Source organism: Seriola lalandi, unplaced genomic scaffold (assembly GCF_002814215.2).
Source record: "Seriola lalandi dorsalis isolate HSWRI2012SDOR001 ecotype SW California unplaced genomic scaffold, Sedor1 jcf7180002054958, whole genome shotgun sequence".
NCBI lineage: Eukaryota > Metazoa > Chordata > Actinopteri > Carangiformes > Carangidae > Seriola > Seriola lalandi.
Genome location: NW_019525509.1, coordinates 255582 through 282091, shown reverse-complemented (window position 1 = coordinate 282091; position 26510 = coordinate 255582). Strand labels below are relative to the sequence as shown.

Here is a 26510-nt window from a genome sequence, read left to right as displayed (position 1 = left end):
ACTGAGTGGCAGTATAATATCCTCATATGTGGTCACCAGGCCCTTGTTGAGAAAAAGTTAGTATTGTGGTCTAGAGAACCCAAAATGTGAGGTCCACATATGTGGACGCCAGGTCCTAGGAGGTTAAATAGGCCTGGCAGAGCTTCTATGAACATTTAGCATCATTATCCTGCTGACATATGAAATCCTCCAGAAATGTTGGCCAGATACTACTCTCTAGTCAATATACACTTATTATGGCACAGCTAACCAAACCTAAAATCATCATATTCCCACATCTTGACTATTTGCATTACTGTGTTTGACAGGAGGTTTTATTCACTGTTGCGTTTATGAATTCACAACTCTTACTCTATTTCAGTGTTTAAGAGAAGAGTTTGTGTTTGACCTGTGGCAGATGTGTAGACTTTCATTTCACTGAAGAAGTAATTTTCCTCTGAGATCTCTGTCTGTTAATTGTTCTTTGACTGTTCTCTTAAATAGTGGAATTTGTTGTTGATCAACTAATTTATTAACTGACCAGTTTGTCTCTACTCTAGAATATATACTCAAACACACATATATAGGAGCTTATATGTTGATATTTTTTTTTACTATTTTACATAATTAAATAGTTATATTAAAAATAAAATATATCATTATTGATATTAATTCATAATTACATTATAAGGAAATATTTGGAGGAGATACGGGATGCAAAAGTTCTACCAAATGGTTTGCAGAGATGTTTTTCAATTTCCAACTGGCATTCTTGTGATAGTGATTATTAACAATTGTTGGTAGTGACCTTTAGTGTTTTTAACCACAGTGTCATTCAGAACCTAAACTGAGCACAGTGAAAATTCATTTAACGGTTTAAGTAAAGTTACACCACACTTCACACGTCTAATGGCATGGGAGCGATCACTGCCATGCCACATATGAGCCTTGTAGGGTTAACATGTTGGACCCGTTTCTCTGTTACTGTGTTACTGTATGTCGGGCTCTCAGCCAACAGCAGAGGACAGGGCAACAGGACAGTTTAAAATAAATCTCCATTCATCTTACAGAGGTTTCAGCGGCTCTGACAGTAGCTGGGACATGTGCATGCGAGAACGCTGGTGTCAGCAGTGTTTGTCGTTAGGCGAGTAAAAGGGACTTGGAACCTGTGCACAGGGAATGCCGTAGGGCTACAGAGAAACCAAAGCCTGTTTCTTCATTCAGTGTGAATGAACTACCATATGTCTACTTAATTTGCAGAGACAGCCTCATAGCTTCTTACGCCCTCTCCTGGGTGGCACACAAAAGGGTTACATAGCATGTGTTTCCCTCTAGAACCTATTCTGCTGCTGTATGCATGAGTCAGGAATAGCCCCTGTGTGAGTCCTGTCGCAAGGTGAAGAGCAGAGGCAGAAGCCAGTCTGTTTTTCCTGTAGTAATCAAAGTCATTTATGACCCTTGCCAGTTTCCCCTGTCCTCAATTCTTGCTCTGTAATCTTAGCCTTTGAGATTAAGAGCATATGGGGGATTCCTTTTTGATGTTGATAGTATTCATTTTGTATTCACTTAACACTGGTATTTGCAGTAACTTCTCTTTGCAGACACAGGCACAAGCATGAGCTGAATGTTTTTGATACAAGCGATGATCCTAAACTTGCCCGCAAGCGACATAATTGGTAAATATGAGCGTGGAAAGTGTCTAATCCACTCCTACATGTCATGTTTTTCTCCATGCTCTCATAGTGATTTGGCTCTGAGGAACTGCTACCTGACTGCAGATCTTACTGTCAAAGTGGGAGACTATGGAATTGGACCCTACAGATACAAAGTAAGCAGTAACCCTGTTCAGTTTCAGATGCTTTTTGCATAGAGATTGATTCATTCCATTATTGTTTTATGGCTCTGCATATTCTTGTGTCAACACCAGCACCTGCGCACACAAAGACGCATTAGACTGGTCTGTTGACTAAGGCCAGTTTTAATTTTGCTTAGTTGCATCAGAATTTGTGGAGGAGATTCAGATTATTAGCAGTGATCCCACAAGTCTTACATTGTCTTTTTTTTTTTTTTTGTGGTGATTTAAATAAAGTGAAAACCCTTGCATAAAAAAAGTAGCTGCTTAAAATCAGATTTCTGAGACATTGCCTAACACTGTGGGCATTAGAAACTGGGATACATCAAATAAATGCTTGAAATGCCTTCTCCCTCTGAGGTTCACAGCGCCATCTAGAGTCTCTGTGAGGAGAAAGATAGAAGTGTACACTACCATACGAGGATGTGTGGGAGAGACTGTGAATCCCTGATGGATCAGTCAGTTAAAACCCTGTTGGAGTGATATTTGTTTGCTTTTTGATTAATTTATTATCCTTTTTTCCTGATTGGGAAACCACTGATGAAGTACTTTATAATGAATATTAATGACTAATTTTAAGCCACAGTCTCCCAGAATTTCTTTGAACAGAAATGTGTCAAGAATGACATATACTCACAGTAAGTGGTTTGCAAAAAACAATGAAAAGGGAAAAGTTTATAGTTTTTTAAAATGTGAATGAAATAAACAAAGTTTAGCAGTTTGAATCTGATACCCCCATTTTTTTTGCAAAAGCCCAAAAATAATGTTCCCAAAATAAAAAGGCTACTGTTCTTCAAACCTTTTGATTGCTTTCATAACCCTGCTCTCCTTTTAAAGATAACTCTTTAAAGTACAAGAGATACTGAACCAAAGTTACAGAGACATGTACAGGCAGAAATATAAGGTTTGTTTTTCACAGTGTGTATCTTTTTCGGGATTAAAAAGGGAATGTAAGGCCTGTATTGTAGAAAGCACTTTGGAGCCATAGCCACAAGTCTGAACCAGGTCTGTGTCAGGATACTCAGGATGCTTTCAAACAGTGTTTGTAGATTGAGTCTGGCGCAGACTGTAACATGATTAAAGTAGCACTACCAGGGTCAAATCGTCCCACGGGTGGGTGTATTTTAAAAGATTAAGTAGAGCTTAAATTTACCAAACGATTCCTCCTAAGATAGCTGAGAAGTACTCCACTTAATGCAGCTTATGAATTTAAGATGCATGTCTTAAGTCTGGCCATTTGTTACCTCCAGATGATCTGACAGAAAATAAATCATCATTCATCATAGGCCATGCAGATGTTTGCCTTTGATCGATTGCATATTTCACGGATGTATTCCCATCGTCTCCTCATGTAACTTGACATGCTGCATATGTCTTCAGGCAGTTTTGTCTGCTGCATTCCTTAAATACTGCTGATCTGACAGTTTGGCTGTCTGAATTTAATACTCATAAGATAAGGTCACCCAGTGAATCTATTTCTGTAGAAGAAAGGGAGAGGCAGAGTGAGAGTGCATTGCCTCATTGAGAGGTAATACACCACTAAATTTCTACTGTTTGTACAAACTTCACCTCATTTAATGTAATGTATTTTCACTGTCTCCTAGAAACCTACACTGTTTGTAAAAGTAAAACACTTTGACTGAAGTTTTTTTATTTTACAATGTTACTATAGGAGGATTACATCATCACAGAGGATGACGTGTTTGCTCCCCTTCGCTGGTTGGCTCCTGAGCTGGTGGGTGAGCGCCATGGGGGTGTGATTACTATGGAGCAGACCAAGCCCAGCAATGTGTGGTAAGTTCATGACTGCAGCTCTACAGTTAAACTAAAACTAACTAATTAAACTGACAGTAGAAAACATTTTTAGAAATCTATACCTCCATAATAATCCAGATATGTTTTAAGATGACACTCCTGAGAGAGAGAAGTAAAGATTTTGAGGTTAACATCAATATTTTAAGTTTTCAAATCTATTGAGTTATAATGGCTTATTGAATATTGTTAGGTATAATAGATGTTGCGGCTATAGTCATGTCATATAATCAGAACTTACATGTGAAATATATTTAAAATGAGATTAAGTGTCACAGTAAGTTGCTCTGTAGTACACATCTTGCTCATTGCTGAGAAAACAAGTCATTTCTGCTCATACCAGAATTTGTAAACCACAATCAGACTAATGTCCAAAAGAGTGGAAAAAAACACTGACACTGCACCACCTAAGCATCTCTCCACATTTTACAGTCTTCTCAGCCCCTCCCTGACTTCAAGACTCATTGCCCAAATGCTATCTGGTCATAAATTACACAATTTACATAGGTAGTTCTAGTTACAAAAGCCAGATTTGCCCCTGAATAAAAATATGTTGATGTTCACAATGTTCCTCATATGAAGAGCAACTTATTAGTAATTTGAATTAGTGAGTGTTTGAATTAGACACCTGCTACTCATGTAGTTTATTTAAAATCACTGTTTACTTGGCCTTGGATACTCGATACAACTCACCTCTTTCCCTGCAGTAAATTACAAACAGCTATTTTGTCGTTACTTGTCTGTAGGTCCTTGGGGGTGACATTGTGGGAGCTCTTCGAGAATGCTGCTCAGCCGTACCCACATCTGTCTGACCGTGAGGTTCTCAATCATGTGATCAAGGAACAACAAGTCAAACTCTTTAAGCCACAGCTTGACCTGCCTTATTCGGACAGATGGTGCGTCTTTGGAATATGTGTATTAGAACAAATCATATAAAAAAAATAGTACTGTATAAATGAGACACATATAAGTCGTTTAGCTCAAATTGGGTTTTAAATTATTTAGCCATTAAAAATATATCTAAAAAAAAGATGTCTGTTTTGCGTGTAACTGCAGGTATGAGGTCCTCCAGTTCTGCTGGCTGTCCCCAGACAAGCGGGCCACAGCAGAGGAAGTGCACCGTTTGCTTATCTACCTGCGCATGCAAGGCCAGAAGGACATCGAAGAAGATTTTGAGCAGCGCTGGGATGCTCTCAAGCCTAACCCCTCCACACGGCAGACCACTGTTAGTCACTCCTCTTTCCCTATCCTGGAACAGTTCGCTGATGACGCCCTGCGACAAGAGATCGATGAAGTTCTTACTGTCACTGAGACTAGCAAAGGTCTCAGCTTCGAGTATGTATGGGAGGCAGCTAAGCACGACCACTATGACGGAAACCATGGCCGCTCAAGCATGGACACAACGTTGAACTACCACAGCATGTTCTTTCCTGTTTCCAGCGCAGACATCCAGGCACATTTCCCTGATCCTTCAGCCAGAACAGCGGGCACGGAAAGTGTTAACACTCCATCGGGAATACCTGGGATTGTACCTGTGTTTGATGCACAAAAGCCATCTAATGGAAATGAATTTTACATACAACTAGAAGAGCAAGGGGAAAGCACTGTTGGGGAAGAAGGGAATAGAGGACAAGACTTGGACTTTAGTTCAGGCCGGCAAGACTTTGTTGTTCTCCAAGATGTCCGTCTGGATGAGTCTAGCACCGATGCTGACTTTTTCCACCAAAGCATTGACTCCAAGGATTCCTATTTACCCGACAGTCACATCTGGTCATCTCTTGAAAATGACAGCCCATACCACACCAACATTTTCACAGATGGAGGATCCAAGCAAGAGGACTCCCCTTCCTGGAGACAGAGTTTCATGGAGCTTCCAGAGCGCAATGGAAACCCTTTCCATGAAGGGACACCTCCAGAGCACCAGGAGTCAGATGAAGATAAACGCTATGGGGATTCTTTTTTAGGGGATTGTTCAGAAGCCACTCCACACCTGGTGGATCTTGTGAAAGTGGAGGGGGAGAACACAGATGTGAAGAGGCTTCTGAACACTGAAAAGCTAGCTGACAACTTTATGTTTCTCAAAGACCAGAACCTGATGAAAGATGGATCTCTTTTCTCCACAAGTCCACAGCAGAATTTTCTTTCACCTGGCATAGCCCACGAACCAGAAGACACATTCAGAATGAGGTCTTGGGACAACCTTGAGACTTTAGGCAGCTTAAACACAGCAGACACTTATTCCAAACCTGCAGCAAGTAGCACATCCTCAAGACAGGAACTTTTGGACTCTCCAAGTACCAGCTTGGGGGAGTTAAGTCAGTCTCTGGTAGAAAATGTAACACTGGTGCCTTCCATTACAGTGGTCACAGAAGATGACACAAGTAACCAGCTGCCAGTTAGAAACAGTTCTTCCACCGAAGACCTTGGTCTGCTGCAATCCTTAGACAGAGGTATAGACTCTGGTTTTGATTCTACCTCAGAGAGGTTTGAGGTTATCGTTAGTCAAACTGATGGCCACACCCCTGAATTCTCTGAAAGTGCCACCTCAGACTCATTGTGCACAGATGCCAAAATTCCCAGCCTTGGAGACTACCTTGGAACCTCAGAGGATAGTGCTCAGCTCGTAGAAAGTAAAATGCCTGAAAACCTGCAAGTCCAAGCTGTGTCCTCAGACAACGGGCACAGTGAAGACCTAACAAGCAACGATTTGTTGAGTGAACTCATTGAGGATGCAGATATAGAACTGGAAACCACTCTGTCTGACCACGAAGAGTCCTTTAGCGATACTAATGGAAAGCCTCTTGTGAGATCTTCTCTGTTGGTCTCTGGGCCGTCTTTGGACCAGATCAGCCAGGACAGCTTACTGGAAGACAGTATGTCCACCACTCTACCAACTGTAGACAATTCAGCTGAGACACCAGACTCTCTAGACTCCCTTGATATCCACAGGCTTGGGGAACAGGCAGAAGAGCTGAACGGTCAAATAGTTCAACACAAACTCCAGCCTCCATACAAAATATCAGACAGTGGGTATGAGACAGAGAACCTAGAGTCTCCTGAGTGGAATTTTCAGCCTAACGTTAAAGACCACTCCCCTGTAAAAAATGGCACGAGTGTTGCCAAAGGAGAGGTTGAGACAGAAGAGTCCACAGCTCCAACAAATCTGGTTCCACCGGAGATCATCATTTCTGAAGCAGAGGGTGTGCTGGATACTCACAATGAGGATCCCAGTGAGGTCCAGGAGCCGGATCCCGCAGCTCCTGCTGAGGAATCGCTCATGGGCAGTAATTACAGAGACTCTGCCTACTTCTCAGACAATGAATCAGAACCTGAGAAGAAGTCTGAAGAAGCAGCTGGAGGTCCTGCTGAAGTCACGTGGCTGAGGAACTCGACCGATGAGGTCAGCGGGCCCCCTGGGGGGCCGGCACTGGAGGTTAACGAGCAGGGAGATGTAGATTCCTTATTTCCTCAGCAAAAGTCTTCTGTAGCTGCTGAAGGACAGGCGGAGGTTGGAGAAACACCTGATACTGATAATGGGGGCATGTTACTGAAGGCAGATTCAGATATCACAGAGAAATGTGAGAGAGAGGCGACTAACAGCCCCGATGAAGATGGAAACAAATCAACATTTTTCAAGGATGTAACATCTACCCATCAGCCAGACCTTTCAGAGGATCCAGAAACCTCAACTCCACTTCCTTCTGCCACCACATTAAAGCCGGTGCCAGAGAGCGCAGTTCATGCTAAACTAACCAGAACCTACGCCAGTGATGGTCATAAAATAAAAGAGCCGGACATGGAGGGGCGTTACCTGGGGAGGCGGGACGGCTCGGGTTTAGATGTGCAAGAGGACGGCGTGGATGCTGACGAGGAGGACGAGAACAGCGATGATTCTGATGACGACATTCGTGCATATCAGCTACACAGCTCCAGCTCAGAGAGTGAGGATGATACCGTGCATGCAGTGCCGCTTATTATCTCAGATGACAGTAGTGCAAAGAACCTTAAGAGCTTGTTGAAACCCACCACCTTGAACATCGAGGCATCGTCCTCCCCATTTGCCACGAGGTGCAATGCAGATAACTCCAGGAGAGCTGTGTCCTTCTTCGATGATGTCACTGTCTACCTGTTCGACCAGGTGAAGTATTGTCTATCTAGGCTTAGGGTTAGAGTTTTGTAAGACATGTTTGTGGGGCCATTCTAATTAGAATTTGATGCATCATGATTCAGGAGACTCCCACCAAGGAACTGGGTGATCACTCTTCAGGCTCAAACAGTCGGGTACCAGAGTTCAGCAGCCCAGTGCCCACTGCCAGCTACCTGAACCGGTTCGCCAACTCTGAAAGCTCCACAGATGAAGAAGGTAACAGAAAAACCTACCAAATGTATGCAGCTGCTGAGAAATTGTCCCATTATGTGTTGTGACTCGTTTTCTGAATCCCTACAGGTGGTGGTTTTGAGTGGGATGACGACTTCTCCTCCCCTGCGCCCGCTTTCTTACCTAAGAACGATAAAGACCCAATATCTAAGGCTATGTCCTCATCTGCAGCATCTCGCTTTTCCTCTCCGCCCCCTGCAGCAGGGCGCCTGCTGGAGCCCAGCTGGTCCAGCTCCTCAAACTACTCCCGTTTTTCCATCTCACCTGCCAGCATCGCTAGCTTCTCCCTGACACATCTTACTGACTCCGACATCGAACAAGGAGGCAAGTTTAGCATGGCATTTGATCACACCAAATCTGTGCAGGCTTAAAGGAATACTTTGACATCTTTGGGACATGTATTTGAACACTTTCTTAAATTAATTAGATGTGAAGATTAGCACCATCCTCATGTGTGCAAGATAAATATGAAGCTACAGCCAGCAGCCTGTTAGCTTAGCTTAGCTTAGCATAAGCTGAAGTCTCTGCTGGCTGCCTGAGAATCTAACATAACATGATAGAGATATAACATGTTAATTAGTGAGCTTTATAGGTGGTAGGTAGATTTTGTTTCTCATCTTTGGACAGAACTAGTCTGTGTGCTAAACCAAGCTAACCAAGTAACCAACCAAATTCTCTAACCAGAAAGTGTTGACAAACTAGCACTTTAAAAATCGTTCACTTTCATTGCAGTCTTCATCTCATACATTTTTCTCATCAGATTTTACATGTAACATGTTCATTAGGTCGATGATATGAAATAGTCAAATTTGAGTAATATCCCTCAGTTGAACACATGTTTAAACTCTCTTATCCTCTTTTCTTCACCTCAGGAAGCAGTGAGGACGGCGAAAAAGACTAGTGTGATAAATGAAAGGACAATTGATCATCACACTATTGAGAAATGAACGTATACTCGCACTTTTTTTGGGAATGGAGAACGGCTGAATAAGGACAAATGACACGGCTTGTGGGTTCAAACCGTGGATGCTTCTCTCAGGCAGAACTGTTCTTCATGGATGTTGGCCATGAGAACAAAGGCTGTAAACTGACTTTCAGCAAATAAGACAGACAAGGCCCAGTCCCAGTCTGAGCGACATCACCTCTCCAGCTACATCAGTGTGTGTGATTTCAGTTCAGTGCAATTCCACTTTGGAAAAAAACAAAACAAAAGAAAACGACTAAAAACGGGCCTAGCTTCTAAATGTTTGCTTTAAAGACTCATCAAGCGCATTCCAAGTGTTTGGCTGCTTCTTTTTGTTGTGTGTCTAAGTGCACTCCTTCTCCAGGACTTTTGCATCACCAAAAAAAAAAAAGGAAAAAAAAAAAAGACTTTTTATGTTCTGAATTGATGGACACACTGGGCTGGCAAACTTACCACTACAGCCAAATAGGAATAAGCTCTTTGATTTCAGCAGACCTAAAACTGAAGATCCAAGCTTTTTCTGTAACATAGTTGATTTTGCTCCTTCATGTTGTGCGATTATTTCAGTGGTTGCCTTTTTTGGAAGAGGGATTTGTTTTTCGTAACCTTTCATTGGGTGTAGTCACAATCTCCTAACGGGAGAGAAACAATGTGTGGTATCCTTCTGTAGCAGCATTTGAAAAAGAAGGGTTGAAATTTAGGAAGCACCATCCATGCATAGAATGATTGGATAACTAAATCCCTCATCTACAGAGGTGACACACTGTATGCTCCTTTATTTATGTTTGAGAGGAGCGTTTACAGTAAGTAGTTTCATATTTTTTGAGACATCTCAGTAAGAATTGTGGGTATTATTAGACGAGGATTGTCAGATTAATCCTTAAAGCCGGGATTAAATGAAAGACAATTTTTGAGGAAAAGCTTAAACAAGTTATTTATGTTGTAACGCTTAATTTTAATGCTCTGAGTGCAGCGAGTCACTTGGATGGATTTCGTCTCCACAGCTCGTCACTCGGTCTCATCACAGTGCCTGTTGACGCTGTAAAGACGGCTGCACTCCTCAATTTGCTATCACTACAAAATTTCAAATCACATAAAGTGAGATTGTGTAAAAAAGTGGGAGATTTTATTTTTAACTGTCAGAATGAAGAAATGTATCAAGCTGTTTGTAAACAAATGTGCAATGAATTTCATGAATTGGTTGAAATTCGTGTCATAGTTCATAGGATGACCCGGTGAACGTGGCGGCGTTTCTTCAGTAATGTGCAGGGACTTAAAGCTTCATTAAGAAAAAGAAATCACTACTAGAACAAAAAACACTGCTGCTTTATCAACTTCAGTGTCATGAACAGAGTTGTCTGCCTTTGTTGTTGTTTTTTTTTTTTTTTTTTTTTTTTGTGTCAAACTTAATTAATCTGCTCAGATGGCATTTTCCTCCTAAAGGAACTCTTTGTCCAGTTGAAATTTTTGAGCGTTTCATCGTTGTATCTTATCATTTGCAGGGCATCCATTGTTTCTGTGGCTGTACAGGGTTGGTTGGGGATCTGTGTGTCATGATCAGTTTCTGTATAGGAGCGAATAATGCAAATGGTTATGGATCAAGATATGCTTCCCCTCCCCAAGGTTTCCATGTACAGCTATAAAATCAGTTATATGAAACTGTAGCTTATACAGTTACTATATGGTTCTTTACTTTTAATGAGTCAAACACTTTAAAGATTTTGTCACTGACCTGATGAACAGCTATATTTCACCTGTAGTAGATAATGTCCATCTCCCCCGCCCCCACACAGAAGGCACTGTATCTTAGACAATGTTAACCTCTGTTTAAAACCAGCAGCCTGTGCTTCAGTTAAACTTGAACATTTATTTAAGGAAATCTTGTTTTGTTTGACTACAGTATACATTTTGCTTAATCTTGCACATTTGAGAAATGTAACTTAATGTTGAACTGTACTGATGTATATAAATGTTTAATTTTTTTTTTTTGTCTGTAAATGGGAAATGATGTAACTGAGTTATAGGTATGAGGTTTCATTTTGTAACTTAAAGCTGAGTTGATCAGAGGAACATATCACAGTCATTGGTTAAAAAGCAGTTAAATTAAGACACAGAAGCGGATGTGAATTCATTCTGTCCTTTAAACTTGTAGATTTTAAAAATATTTTTACTTCATATTGATCATGCTTAGTGTAATTGAATGAAATGTTTATAATTACACTGTTTAATATGAAAATAAATGCAAATGAACTTCTAATTGGTTTGGTATGGTATGGCTGGTATCTCGTGTAACATTTCTTCTGTGGACAAGCTGTCCATAGTAAGCCAATGTGAAGGTGGCTGGTGTTTTCGCAGGCAACAGGCTCTTATGATGTGGGATATAATCACTGGTACCATATCAGGTACAGTGGTATCACCTGGACACGGTTTTTAGCTCTTCACACAACACTACTACACCCAAGACTGCTCGGGCGGGTGTTGGGGTACTAGAAAGGTCTGGACTGGGCTCTGCTGTGCTAGAGTTTCTCTGGAGAATTAGAGAATTGCCTCTGCAGTATGTGACAGGCGTGGAAAGGAAGGCTGTGAATGTTGATGCCCATGAACTGGTTGAGTGGTGAATCGTCCAGGGCTTTACTGTCTTTGACGTGACTTACAGATAGAACGAGATAAGAGAATATAGTTTAGAATATTAGAAAATGGTACATTCACTTCCGATCAAGATTGGCCGACACCGTGCACCAAGTGTTTTATGCACAAACACCCTGTGCTGAGTGTCAGCAGGTCAGAAGATTTGTGCTATTGAAATGGCACAAAATCCCCCTCCACTCAAAAGGGTTAGGGTTGACAGGATTTTTTTAATAAGGAAGTGAATTGAACTTTTTTGAAGAAAAACCACGTAAGACACAATTTTTTATTCAAAGCAAAACAATTTTTCTGAGTCTTAAAACAGGTCTGGCTGGGGATCTTTAATCCAGTTGTGGTGCTAGTGTCAATACAAGTGGCACTTTGGGCTTATTTCAAAAACAAATTAAATGCAGTATCACAGATTAGTCATTTCTCTCTCTCTCTAAAGAAGAGTCAACAGTTCTCAGAAGGAAACACTCACAGTCTAATTAATTAAATAAAAGGTGAATGATTCACTGCTGTTAGCCCACATGCTGTTGTTTTCCAAATCTATTATGAAATGACATCAGAACATGCAGCAACATTTTTATAATTTTATTTCACATTTCAATGCCCTTGTAAGATGAATGTCCAGTCACGGTGACATTCAGACCTGCTGTGCAGTTTCAACAGTCACGGTCATAGCAGTTATGTAGATGGGTATGATACTAACAGGAAGAACTTGTCCTCGTTGCAGGAGGATAGAGAGGTATTATCTGAATTCATATTTTCACATGGTATCTTAAATTGTGCCAGTCCTTTTGAAAAACGCCCTCAATATTAGGAAGGCTGGACATAGCGATGTGGGCGGAAAACACGCCATTGCAAACATATAATAGGCCAAAACCAATGGAGAAACAAAATTCAACAAATGCATAATAGATGAATAAATAAATAAATAAATAAATGATAATAAAATCACATGCAAATGTATGACAGGCAAAACAGACACAAACACAAACAAAACAACAAGATTCTATAAACCAAGACAATCTAGGCTACAGCGGGATTGTACGTTTGAAGACGAGTTAGTTTGGTACCCAAGCCTTAGCCCTTTATCGAAGTCCCACCCTCTTGGGTTTTCACAGGATACTGTATATAAGAATAAAAGCTATTGCTAGATCCCAAAACACCCAGTAGCCAAAGCCTAGTAAGAGCAAACACATGCACTCAAGATCCATCCTACTTAAATGCTCCTGTGCTCCCCTTTCTGTTTGGTCATCACTGCATACTGGCATGGTTTCTGCCAGGGAAACAAGCCAGGGAGTAACATTCATCCATCGATCAAGAGTCAAATCCAACCGAAATATACAATATAAACTCAGTGGAGTGATTGTGCATTCCCCTTGCATGAAGGGATAAGAGCCTGTGGGAATGGTCTGAGGAGACAAATGTAGATCCAGGCACAAACAGGGCTGGGGCAGGGGGAGGAGGTGATGGGCAGGTGCTACACACCCACGGCGTTCCCGTTCACTTGTGTCGGAGGTCGCGGGGGGAGCGGGCTACGTGGGGGTCCAGCAGGTGGAGGAGGATGGGGGGCACGTGGAGCCTCTGCTGAGTTCCCTCTCACACTGACGTGTTCCCACCCTCCCTGGAAGTCAAAGACACATGCATCACTGGCAGTATGCGAAAATGATTGTGAGAAAATTCTCCTACATTTGTACATCTGCATGCATGCAAAGCTCTCATTTCTATCTGCTAATTTACTGTACATGCATGTTACTTAACTTATGCACTAGAGGGCACTAACAAGGCCACAATATACAGGAAACATGTTTTAAACCCTGTTGCCACCGGGGATTGAGACTGGTTCCTCTGTGAGCCTCTGCAGTTTAGCAGAAACCTCCCATCTGAACCATTCATGACTAAAGGATAAGACTGCTGATAACCTGTATTTTTATTACTGTCAACAAATCCTGTGACAATACCAAAACCAACAATGTGCGTCTTCTAAGCTTTATTCTAATTCCTTGAGTGCCAACATTAAAAGCAAGTATTATCATTTACAATACAGATTATTTTAATGAAATGTGAACTGAAAGGCCTACATTTAATGATTATGAACTCACCCCTATACCATAGTCCCAGGACTGGCCCTTGGGTTGCATGGGTCCCACCCCCAGCCTGTGGCAGACAGCTCCCGGAGTCTCCGCAGGGAAGCCTGGAACCCCATCTGCTATGATCCACACCTGGAGAGAACAAGCGCACTGAGCCAAACACCAGCCATTCATGGTTTGTTATCAGATATACTGTAGCTCACAGTCCACAAAACATCCTCTTAAAGTTCCAGTTGAAACTTGTCTTTGATGGGTAAATCAAGTGTCACCATTACTGTCGACATAAAGTAACCTCAAACTGATTTCCTTTCCTCACCTCATGTCCACTCCACAGTTAGGAAGGCAGTCGCAACACTGACCTGATCCAACGGTCCCACAGAAACCTTGGTGACGTTGTTCGAGATAAGCTCCCAGGCAGAGCCCTGAGGGTAGCTCGGGGTGAGGCCCTGTCTGTACCACAGGTTACCTACAGGACATTCACAAAGGAGTTTAATGCAATTTTACTCATGTTCTCTAATTTAAAAGGGTTTTAGAAACACTGTACTCACTGCTTTCATCTACAGCGAAGACAGAGGTCCGGCCCACAGACAGCTGCCTCAGGGTCTGCCTTGGTGGAGAAGGGATGTGGTACCAGCATTCCCCTGTAGAGGGACAACAGCACTGTAAGTTTGGCTTCATTTGGATCATTGCTGAGTGTATTACTGGGCACTGGGTGCATGCACTCAGATGATTAAATGCTGAATCTTTATTTCCCTTTCCTGCTGCGTACATTCTGACTTCTTGTCCTGCAGATATGAATCATTGTGATACTGACTTTGAGTTTCACGCTCTAAACTCACCTGCAGGGTTTTGTGGGGACACTGATCCTCTGTAGAACACGGCTCCATCCTTGGCGATGGCCCACACCTGGTTGGCTCCACCTATGGAGATGGACTTGAAGGCCTGATCTGTGCCTACATGTAGCCAGGAGCTGCCCTGTAAGAGCAGACACACTGGAGTTAGAGAGCAGTGTTATTTTCAACTACAGTGTTTGCAGCGAAGAAACAAACGCAAACTGAAACTCAGGAATTACAGGGAAATGACTGTTATTATGACAGCAATCTAAGAAACTGACCTCTCCCTGCTGCACTCATGTAAGTTTCCTCTGTTTAAAGTTAAAGTAGTTAAAGTTAAATTATACTGTCAGAATTACTCTGCACATGTTCCTCACCGCTGGGTTTTGGGGGCTGACTCCCAGTCGACACAGGACATCTCCCTTGTCATTGAGGGCCCAGAGAGGGACCTGCTCCATCCTGCTCTGAGCCAGACATGGCATCAGAGAGATGTCACTCAGCGGGATGGGTGGGACCTGCTGCCACGGACCTCTCAAAGTGATCTTACACTTCCTGTATATAGAACATATGTTGATTTGATACTGTAGAAAATAGCGAATTAGAAACCACAAAAATGCGTCAGTGTGTGCGATCACCTCGTCCATCTCCTGCGCCTGACAAAGTCTTTCATGGTTTTGTGGCCATGAAACGTCCTGCAAGAGAGAGAGAGAAGTTACAGATGAGCGGCACACAATGCTGATTTTTTTTTTTCTTCTTTGAGACAACATCCTGAGACAAAGCTGTCACATACACAGGGAAGTCTGCAGCATACTGCCAGCCCTCTTTGTCTGTTCCTCCAGGGACATTGTGGTCCACAGCCCACTCTGACACCTGAAACACAGGTGGATGACGGAGGATTAGCTGATGATGAAACAAGAAATTAAATGTGTGTGCAGGAGGAATTGTGACTGGGATTTGACCTTATGACAGCACCTACCCAGGACCACTGAGGGGAGGGTGGGTGTGTGTTGCCTTTGGTGCACTCTTTCAAGCCGCTTTCATCGCTCCACATGGGGCGGTCTGTAGGAAGTCCTCTGGAGAAGCGAGCCAAAAACACAACCAAAACGTTTTAGCAAGACAGCCAGGCAGACGGCCTTTAACCGAGCGCAACTACGAAGACCAAGTTTGACTTTATTAAACAGTGTAAAAGACAAAATGTTCCCACTTGTCTGTATATCCTGTCATAGGGTTCCATCTTTGATTCTCATACACATGTACACTCCTGACATCAGTCTGCTGCTGCATCTGAACGGCATCTCCTGCAGTAAACACAAACATGGGCAAAACTGTAATGGAAGCACACAATTAGTTTTACATTTGTGTGCATACATGACTCTATAGCTGCAACAGATGGTTGATTTGATTTTTGAACCATGCTCAAGCAATTGCACACCAAACTACAAGCTGTTAGCAAGAAGATAGTAAGTTGATTCTGTCTTGTGCATTTGAAAGTTAATTTTTGAAATTAAATGTGACATAAATTTGGAATTATGTAGTAAGTAGTTCTTAAGCTAATGATTTTTTTCATTATAGATTACTGCAACAGTTATAGATTATGGCATTAACATTTAGCGTATGAATATAAAACAAGATAAATTCAATTGTACTTTTTAATATATAACTTTTAGCAATTATTAAAATTGTCAGAGATAAATTTAATGTTGATTGACCGAATGTTTAATTACAACTGTAATGATAAAAATGCATGATAAACTGAGGAAAAAGACTTAAAAAAAAGTCATATAAAGGACTCATTAAAAGGTTTATTAATATCAGTACCCAGGAGAGGAGACTAGGCCTGTGGATGATATCTGAATTCTTTTTCAGTTTGTGGAAAAAACATATGGGTAGATGTCTGCAGGGGCAGTTTTACCCGGGGATGGCTCTTGCCCATAGCGCCCACTGTAGACCCAGGCGGTGCCGTCCCACCCGATGCCCCACACCAGCCCCAGACTGTTAGACTCTACACAGCGCAGGTGTCCCGGGACGTGCCGCCAGAACCTGCAGCACCATACAGCGGAAGCACCCAGCATTAGCCACATTATTGTTAGCCCACAGATTAGCACACACGGAGGAGAGAGTGCTGCCACACACAGTATGAAAGAGATTAGCACATTAGCAGCACAAACAATGTCTACATTCACCAGGCAGAGCAGTAGGTTAGCATGTTAACAACATGTTAACTGGCATGAAGCAGAAATTAATTGAATGTAAACAAAAACAAAAAAAAAGTAAATGGGAAACTAGGTCAGTGTCAATCTCACATGAGGTCACAGGCCAGTGTGTTTGCAGCAGCCTCCAGGGAGAAGGACGGCTCATGGACCATGATGTCTCCCTTTGAGGTGGTGGACCACAGGGCCTGTCTGGACGGGGGACCTGTGATCCCTCGACACTCACAGCAGCAATCAGACAACAGGCACAACTGCTTACACAGAAAAGGCCAAGAAACAACAGGGGGCACGGTCAGCAATGAGCTTTAGTTAGAAAATAATCCTTGAAAATTTAAATATGAAAACTGTCAAATTCTGCCTGACATTCAATGTTCTAAAGACACTTTTCATTTTAGTGTCACATGATCTGTTCGCGATACCCAGTCATTCATGTCCTTCTCAGTCTGTGCTGCCAGGACCAGAGGCCACCGCTGTTTGGTCCTTTGGGCTGTGTACACAGCAAAGGCATAGTGGCAGTCCCTGAGCATTGGAACCAGTGCCGTCACGTCATTTATAAACACATCAAGGTACTGAAATAAAGAGACAGGGATCGAGAATGAACAAAGGACAGCTGTGAGTACACAATTATGTGATTGTTGTGTCACTTGTCTAGTTAGGTGATCTCACTCTTTGTGTTGTTGTATGCAACCCAACCATAACTTAACAGTAAAACCAACCTTTTTCTCATCATAGTGCATGTAATAGACAAAGAAAATGCTGTCCTTCCTGCCATCAGGCTTGGTGGACTGCTCCAGAGCAACACCCACATCCACCCAGCGCTGAGGCTTCCAGTCTCTCCACCAACGCAATGCACCTTTACGCACCCACACAGACTGGAGAGGGAAACAGGACAGAGATGGTACCACAAACTGTATGTACACAGCGGTGTGATAAATGTGCCAAGAGAGGAGATGGATTCAATTCAAGACAAGAGAAGTGTGAAACCAGCCGTACGTTGCTTCTTTCCAGCGGTTTCTTGGCGATCTCCTCTCTGTGCTCCTGCTGCTGCTGCTCGCTCCAGGCTGCTGACTGAACCGGAGTCAGTGACAGAGAGCTGGTGAGAGGACCTGACGGACAGACATACAAGTCAAGACAACCAAACAGGTAACACGCATGGTGTATCTATACACATGCAACAGTTGAAACACACAAACAGACACATAGTGTACAACATTCAAATAACACATACAAACATACAGATATAAACTGACTTTCAAATTAATATAATATAATGTGTAATTTCTTATTTGTGTTTTTTGAAATAGTGAGTGAATACATAAATCTTTAAATCCCTGCATACTGGTTGTCTATATACCTGTGGGGCTAAGCCAGCTGATCTGTGAATTTGCATCCACATCGCAGCCTCCACCGGAGATCCAGGTCCACACTGGGCCGTCCTCTTCTCCGACACCCTGAGCCCCCAGTGTGTAGGTGGCTGCAGCACCGCCATCAGCCAATGAAAGCCCCGCCGCCTGTGCACTTCGAGCTGCTTCTGCCCCCTCCAGATCCACATTCATCCAGGGGATATCATGTCCTGCAGCCTCAGGGGTCAGGAGTATCGGGGCTGGGGACGGCTCCTCAGCCTCCTCCTGCGGTATCTCTGTGATGGTCGGTTGCGGCGTGGAAGTTTTGTCACGGTCTGAGACCAGGCTGTTGATGAAGCTGTCGCTGGCGGGGATGAAGGGTTTGGGGGCATCCTGTTGGGAAGCTAAGGGAGCATCCTCTGCCTGCAAGGGAGGTGTAAAAGTGTCGGCTCCTCCCAAAGGGACTACAGAGGGGGCTGCTGCCTCCAGGACTGGGGTGTCAGTGCTGTTTTGTGGGTCAGAAGGACCTAACTCTGAGTCTGAGTCAGTGCAGCTCAGAACTGAGCCTTGTGAGGCCTCAGTCAGTTGGCCACTAAACTCACAGTCATTTCTATTAAACAACAAAAACATGAGGACAGAGCAGAAAAACAGGGAAATAAAGAGGTCAGTCACATTACAAAAGCACATATAGGTGCATACAAAGATTTCACTCAATTATTTACACAGACCTGGGTGGAACAACCTCTTTACTATTGCCCCATTGGGCAGAAACAGGAATCCAGCCATTCCCACTTGGTTCAGACGGAGTTACACCCATTCTGAAATACAGGCCACGGTCCTCACCAACTGCCCACACCTGACAGAAAAGGGAAATAGACAGACAAAAGGGAAACACAATGATCACACGCACACACCGACACCCCTAATGCAATATGTCATACCAAAGAAATTCCCTCTCAGTAGTCACGACAAAGAAGTTTTAGAACATAAAAACCATCAATAATAATAAAACATCAAATAAAATAAAATAAAACTTTTATTCACTCTACAAAGATACATTGGCGGCACTAGTAGCACAGAAGCAACTGTTACTTTATAAGGCCATATACTGTAACACTGGCGCCTGCCACCTCACACAAGCCATATCCATAATTGCAGCCTTGAAATATGAAATATGGGATATGATGACGACGGCTTGGCCAGCTTCTAATTAGGGAGTCTCCCATATGTCAGGCCAGTAGGAATATAGTCTGGAGATATATAAAGCTGGGCCTGAGGTGCTACTGCTGGGACATTGGCTGGAACGGCTGGCTGTACTCGTGTTACAGGGCAGCCACGGGGCAGGACGAGAGGCTAGAGGTAGAGGGGCTGGGGGAAGGGGGAAAAGGGGTGAGAGACAGAAGGGGAGGAGGTGTGAGATGTGAGTTTGCAGTGCTAGCAAAGTCCTCAGCAGTGAGATACACAGTGAAGCTTTTCTGCCTCGACCCCGGCCCTGATCTGGTTTGTCCTGAAACCAGAGCCAAAGAGAGGGTAAAGTGAATCCGTCAGAGGGGGAGTACAGAAAGTGGCTGCTGTCAGGTTGAAAGAAGGTAAAAAGGTTGAAAAATTATATTCTTAATAATTAAATTAAAAAAAAATACAAATTTATAAAATATCTACGATATCTTGGCATGTTGATTTTTTTGTCTCATGCACTGAAATGTCTCATTACAGTTTTGTTAAATCTCGTAAAAATAAAGTTTTACTTCGCATCCTCTTAGTATTTCTATCAGCACTGGTTCTGAAAACCTATGAGGCTTTTTTCCTTCTAAAGACCCACCTCAGCAGTAAAAGCTACATTGTTCAACTCATACTATATGATCAAATATTATATTTTGTCATAATATCACTCCATCATTCAGGTGAATTGAATTCTGCTGGGGAAGAAGGAAAGGCAGTCTAAACCATTCAAGTTGAATTTGCAACAGAAATCTTTTAACCTGGTCATTGAGTCCCACATCCACCATCATCATCTCGCCTCCGATGCTGATCCAGCCGGAGCCACAGGGGTTGTGAGAGTTCACGCCACGCCTGAACCACACCTGGACCCACACGCACAGATACATATATGTTACCACCACAATGAACCACAGCAATACAGCTATATAGTACATGTAGGAAGTACTGATTCACCTTGTAGTCTTTAGTGACCACCCAGACCACACTGACCCCCACGGCCACATGAAGCACTTCGATCTCCTTTCCTGGTGATTCCACCTCTACCCATGATGTGCCTGTTTGAAAACACCAAAACAAGACCTTATACGAGCCAACTGTCTTCATTAAATTTGAGAGTTCTGTTCTATAAAATATACTGCCCCACAGAGCCAAAGCTAGTTTTAATGGCAACTTTGATTCAAATATTTCCTCTAAGAGCAATTGTTAAAACAGTAATTAAGAGGAAGAGGTGAGGTGGACCATAAAAAAAAAGAAAAGAAGAAAAGGTCTGAGGTGAGAGATAATGGAGAATTATTTGGGGGGGTGAATGTGAACTGCAGTGAATGCTGACCAGTCGGACTGTCCAGGCTGAGACCGGTACGAACCAGCAGATTCCCATCCCAGAGTAAAGCCCACAGCAGGTCTCCAGGACCAGCTGATAACTGAGCCACCTCTTTGGGCACTTCTACCTCTTCCCAGCTGGAGCCCTCTGGGACCCGAGGGTGGATGCCCTCTCTGAACCACACCTGCAGGGGGACAAATTGTCATAACACTAGACTGAGTGGGATATGGTTTAACATGCTCTATTTCAATTGTGTTCTAAAGTCAAATGGCACTTAACATGCTCAGGAGGACCTTAAGGTTTGATTATGTAAATCACATGAGGTCATGCTGCCGCCTTGTGGCCAAAAATTAGAAGTGAACTTCACTTAATGCATATTAGTAGCCTGTTTTTACAAGCAATGACAAGAAACATTTTTGTATAAACAACAGTGTGTATTAGGACATGTTTGAATTAAGGGCAGTAAACATATAAATTAAGTTTTCAACAGTACCAAGCAGAGAGGTTGTCCCAAAAGAATGAACCCAAGAGTTGCAAATTCTCAAAAAGCACAATGGAGCCTGTCCTTAAGCTGAAAAGAAAAAATTGAGAAAAAAAATCTATGTGTACTTTACATGGTCCAGTAGACTTACCTGTCCTTGTTGGGACACACCCCAGAGGTAGGGATATCTTCCAGACTGGTCGCTCATCTCCCAACCACCACAGCTGATGTCACAGAGCGGCAGCGGAGGTTTCTTGGGATTGTCCCGGGGGATCTGCAGAAGGGACAGCAACTTAGCTAGAATCTCAGTCTCACTGGTGCTCATCTGAGCATTGGACAGGGACACTACAGGATCTTACAGATATACAGTAAAAAGAAGGGTGTCCAAACCTTGGCCCAGGAGCCTTGTGCGATGTATCTCCTGTAGCGGATCCAGCGCCTACGACGAACACAGGAATTCCACTTCTTGTCTGGGGAGAAGCTGGCCGGGAAATCGACTGCATACTCCCAGCCCTGAAGAGAGACCGACTTTTTATATTTCATCAGTCAAAATGAGACACCTAGAAATGAATAAAGAGAAGAGTATGTGTGTGTTCATGAGGGCATGTGTCCTCTCTCTCACCCCAGTCTGACTGGGTTCTCCTCCGAAGCTCTGATCCACATACCAGTCTCCCTCCCACTCCCAGCTGCGGGAGGGCAACTGGAAGCTGTGGAGTGGTTGAGGATTCATCCCAGTCACGTCACTCCACGGCCAGCGGTCGGTGGGCAGCAGCGTGTCAGTGAAACCGTCCACTGGGTTCCACCTCTGAATACAACAACAGACAGCACTTTAGCATTGATGACATACAGCTGTCTATATTTACAGTGTATATATATAGGCTGGACTGACCTGGTTTTCATAGGTCTCCTCCCGGTAGCGGATGGGTGTCTCACTGGGCATCATGTTGAGGTAAACATGGTGGTCACAGCCGATGCCCCAGCAGCGTCCCTTCCCCGAGGTGACACGCTTCAGCTCTAGCAGCATATCGCCTCCACGCTCCCAGCGCTGGCCGGCTGTGGAGAGGCTGAACACCCTGCCGTACACGTCCACGGCCCACAGAAGCGTGATGGGCATGATGGCCCCTGGACAGAGACAGTGAGACAGCACTCATTCTTCCAAGCTGTCTGGTATATATTTTATGAGTGTGTTTACTTCAGCCTTATTGAAGAAGTACAGCCATAAGTAAAGGCTGCATGAGCAATAACTGCTATTTTCCCACTCCGGTAGGTTGCATAACCAGAATAAAATAATTAGAGCTCTAAGAACAATATATGTGTGAGGAAGTGAGTAATACCATGAAGATTATTTGGTTTCAGTCATGATTCCGCATTTTAATTCCCTTTATTAATTCAGCAATTGAACTGAGAATAAGATTTAAGTTAGGATTTATTCTTGGAGTCTATTCAGACTTTATTCTCATTAAATTCAGACTTTACACTTTCCACATTGTGTTTTGCCTTAAGGTGTTGTGTCATTAGATGAGGAAAAATGTGACAAAATAGGGGCAACAAATGTTTACCTGTGGAATTGAATTGTAAAATACACTGCAAAATTAAAGTAAAATTTTGATTTCTCAGGTTTCTAACTTGATTCCTAAGATTTATCTCAAGCTTATAATCATGAGATGCTCAAGCATTTGACATTTTTTTTCAAGTGATCCAAAATATTAGTTGCTGCCACAAAAACGTGTCAATCGTTTTATTTTGAAATAGTACACAGGAAGTCTTATTTTTATTCTGACTGGCTACCTTGACACTTACTTTATCTACTGACACTAATCCGCCACGGTATTGACTGTAACTACGCCTCGGCAGGCGACTGACACAGGCCTTTATTTACGTATCATAGAAGAAATAATTTGATTTAAACCAGATCTGATTCAAACAGACTGAACCAGTGTCTGTAGAGACAGAGAGGAACCTGGAGTCAATTCACAGCAGGCTACATAGTTCTGTAAGACTGCAGTTTTCTACAGTAAAGGGTCTGCAGTGGAGCTTCACACACACAAACACACACGCACGCACACACACACATACACGCACGCACACACACACACACACATGCACGCACACACGCACACACGCTACAGTAAACCCAGGATCAGAAACAGCAGCCTACCTGAATATTGGTATCCGATCCGCGGTTGTCAAGGGAATATCAACACACGCGTCATGACATCAGGTGCAACAGACAACACCTGCCGTCTCCTCCATACTGGGACACAGTCAAAAATTCCAAAATGCAAGTGAAATAACAACAGAGAAAATGGGCAGGTTGTGCATGCCGCGCAGCGTGACAACACAGAGAGCTGATATGGACTCTCTCTTATGCCGCAAAGTCGGCTATAAGCTGTTTACATCTTCAGGGAACAGGCAGCGGTCAGCGAACCCTCTGAAGTGTTCGCATACATCACGTTTACTTACGTGCGAGGCTCTGTCATGTGCAACGCCTTTGCAGTGGGAGAATTAATTCACTCATGCTCATACCGACAGTGGTATTTAATTCACATTCTGGTCCAGAGGAATGCTCCGTCCAACTCCGAGTCCAAACAGGAAATGGACGAAGTGTGACTCTGATTGGTTGGTACTCGGCAGGGAATGTGGGATCTCTGTCTCCTATTGGTCGAACACAGGAGCTCCTGACATTTTTTTTCCGACGGTCACTGCTGATTGACGCGTATATTTCAATAATTTATTCAGCGCCAGATTAATTATTGATGCGCAAGGTTGGTTTTACTTGTTTGGCTACAGTTTGGGATATATAACCACAAACCACGATCTCTTACCCCCCTGACCAGTGCTGATATTTGATGTAGAAATAGTTTAAGCCACTGTGGTGTGTATCGGCACCTGCACCAACTAGACCACAGTCTGCCAGAGTGGTACACAGACATTGAACAAAACTCATAGCAAACCTTCCAAAATAATGTGTATGCCATGGATCTCAAGGAAAGCCAGCAACTGCCCACAGGTCCTAAACCCCTGGTGCCCTAAATGCCCCAAGTTTACTCATCATAATTTAGGTCAACATATTTTGATTAATCCCATAGGAACCGAACTCTGTGTGTTTATATATGTATATATTTTGTATTTATTTTTTAATATTTTGTCTAAGAGAAAAAAAAATTTGCGTAAGAAAATTACCAATTCATTCTCTATCAATTCCCTAATTGATTAATCAACTAATAATTTCTAGAGCACTGGCCAGTGTCTGGGTGCATGAGGAAATAATGAAAGTACCACGCACAATGGGGGTTAATAGGGGCCCAACCACATGGTTAATCTGTCAGGATGAACAGTAAGTAACTCGGACAGCTCCCTCATCCCTGGACGTCCAGCTTTAGGACCTTAGACAGTGACAAATTGATCCACGTGTGCTGCAGAGGGAGCTAAACACCTGAGGTGGTCATGAACGACTTTTTATGCCTTACTATATAAACTATGACATTTTATGCCACTATACTATGACGGTTTTATGCCTTATTATGACTTTTTTGCCTTACTATTCTATAACTTTTTACGCCTTACTATACTATCATGTTTTTATACCTTACTATAGTATGAGGTTTTTAGACGTTTTCTGCCTTACTATACTATGATGTTTTTTGACATATTTATGCTCTCCTATACTATGACATTGTACACCTTACTATAATATGACAATTTTTGACATTTCTATGCCTTAGTAACGCCTTTTTTTCATGACTTCCTATGACTTTTTAGCCCTCAATGTATACAAGGATCTGTTTTCAAATTGGAAAGGTGGTTCAGTGTTTAGAGCTGTTGCCTTGCAATCAGAGGGTTGTGGGTTCAATTCCTGGTATTGATCGCCTTTTTTGTGGAGTTTGCATTTCCTCTGACATTACTTTGCCTGGATATACTATTATGTTTTTGATATTTTTGTGCCTTTATATACTATGTCATTTTCATGCCTTACTATTGTATGACATTTTTTATTTTTATGCTTTACTTTACTATGACGTTGTACGCCTTACTATACTATGATGTTTTTATGCCTTACTATATTATGACGTTTTTTGATGTTTTTATGCCTTAATATACTATGATGTATTTTAACATTTTCATGATTATTATTATACTATGACTTTTCAAGGGTTCAATGTTCAATTCCTGGTCTTGATGCCCTTCTTTGTGGAGTTCACCTTTTTAGGCCTTACTATACTATGTTGTTTTTATGCCTTACTACAGTATGAAGTTTTTGATGTTTTTATGCTTTACTATAGTATGACGTTTTTTTTTCACATTTTTATGATTATTATTATACTATGATGTTTTTTTTTACATTTTGATACCTTACTATAGTATGACATTTTTGAAATTTTTATGATTATTATTATACTTTGGCGTTTTTCGACGTTTTATGCATTACTATACTATGAGGTTTTTTTTTTACATTTTTATGCCTTATCATAGTATTACGTTTTTTTGACATTTTTATGCCTTACTATACTATGATATTTTTATGCCTTACTGTACTATGACATTTTTTGACATTTTTATGCCTTACTATACTATGATGTTTTTATGCCTTACTATACTATGACATTTTTTGACATTTTTATGCCTTACTATACTATGACACTTTTTGACATTTTTATGCCTTATTATAGTATTACGTTTTTTTGACATTTTTATGCCTTACTATACTATGATGTTTTTTTGCCTTACTATACTATGACATTTTTTGACATTTTTATGCCTTACTATACTATGACACTTTTTGACATTTTTATGCCTTATTATAGTATTACGTTTTTTTGACATTTTTATGCCTTACTATACTATGATGTTTTTATGCCTTACTATACTATGACATTTTTTGACATTTTTACGCCTTATCATAGTATTACGTTTTTTTGACATTTTTATGCCTTACTATACTATGACATTTTTTGACATTTTTATGCCTTATTATAGTATTACGTTTTTTTGACATTTTTATGCCTTATTATAGTATACGATGTTTTTATGCCTTACTATACTATGACATTTTTTGACATTTTTATGCCTTATTATAGTATGACTTTTTTTGACATTTTTATGCCTTACTATACTATGATGTTTTTATGCCTTACTATACTATGACATTTTTTGACATTTTTATGCCTTATTATAGTATGACTTTTTTTGACATTTTTATGCCTTACTATACTATGATGTTTTTATGCCTTACTATACTATGACATTTTTTGACATTTTTTTGCCTTATTATAGTATTACGTTTTTTTGACATTTTTATGCCTTACTATACTATGACATTTTTTGACATTTTTATGCCTTACTATACTATGACATTTTTTTTTACATTTTGATACCTTACTATAGTATGACATTTTTG

At 41.9% G+C, this 26510-nt stretch overlaps 2 protein-coding genes across 2 annotated transcripts in view; one reads left to right on the top strand and one right to left on the bottom strand.

Moving 5' to 3' along the window:
* lmtk2 (lemur tail kinase 2) overlaps positions 1–11242 on the top strand; it is a 26503-nt gene extending 15261 nt beyond the window's left edge. The window contains exons 8-14 of the mRNA XM_023395168.2: positions 1723–1807; positions 3504–3625; positions 4390–4539; positions 4700–7781; positions 7874–8006; positions 8091–8345; positions 8894–11242. Coding sequence (XP_023250936.1) covers positions 1723–1807; positions 3504–3625; positions 4390–4539; positions 4700–7781; positions 7874–8006; positions 8091–8345; positions 8894–8922 — 3856 coding nt within the window. The 3' untranslated portion in view covers positions 8923–11242. The remainder of the gene's footprint in view (positions 1–1722; positions 1808–3503; positions 3626–4389; positions 4540–4699; positions 7782–7873; positions 8007–8090; positions 8346–8893) is intronic.
* Positions 11243–11936: 694 nt separating this feature from the next.
* tecpr1b (tectonin beta-propeller repeat containing 1b) lies at positions 11937–23717 on the bottom strand. Its single transcript, XM_087170745.1, has 26 exons — positions 23576–23717; positions 23271–23366; positions 22002–22234; positions 21735–21917; positions 21503–21625; positions 21264–21386; positions 20641–20815; positions 20265–20365; positions 20072–20173; positions 18821–18948; positions 18104–18702; positions 17743–17855; positions 17466–17621; positions 17169–17318; positions 16843–17000; positions 16452–16579; positions 15744–15837; positions 15516–15612; positions 15330–15409; positions 15175–15231; positions 14917–15091; positions 14546–14681; positions 14255–14347; positions 14066–14172; positions 13719–13838; positions 11937–13240 (listed from the first exon to the last, which is right to left on the bottom strand). Exons 3-26 carry the CDS (start codon positions 22224–22226, stop codon positions 13097–13099), a joined length of 3567 nt encoding a protein of 1188 aa, XP_087026871.1. The 5' UTR covers positions 22227–22234; positions 23271–23366; positions 23576–23717; the 3' UTR covers positions 11937–13096.
* Positions 23718–26510: the final 2793 nt, after the last annotated feature.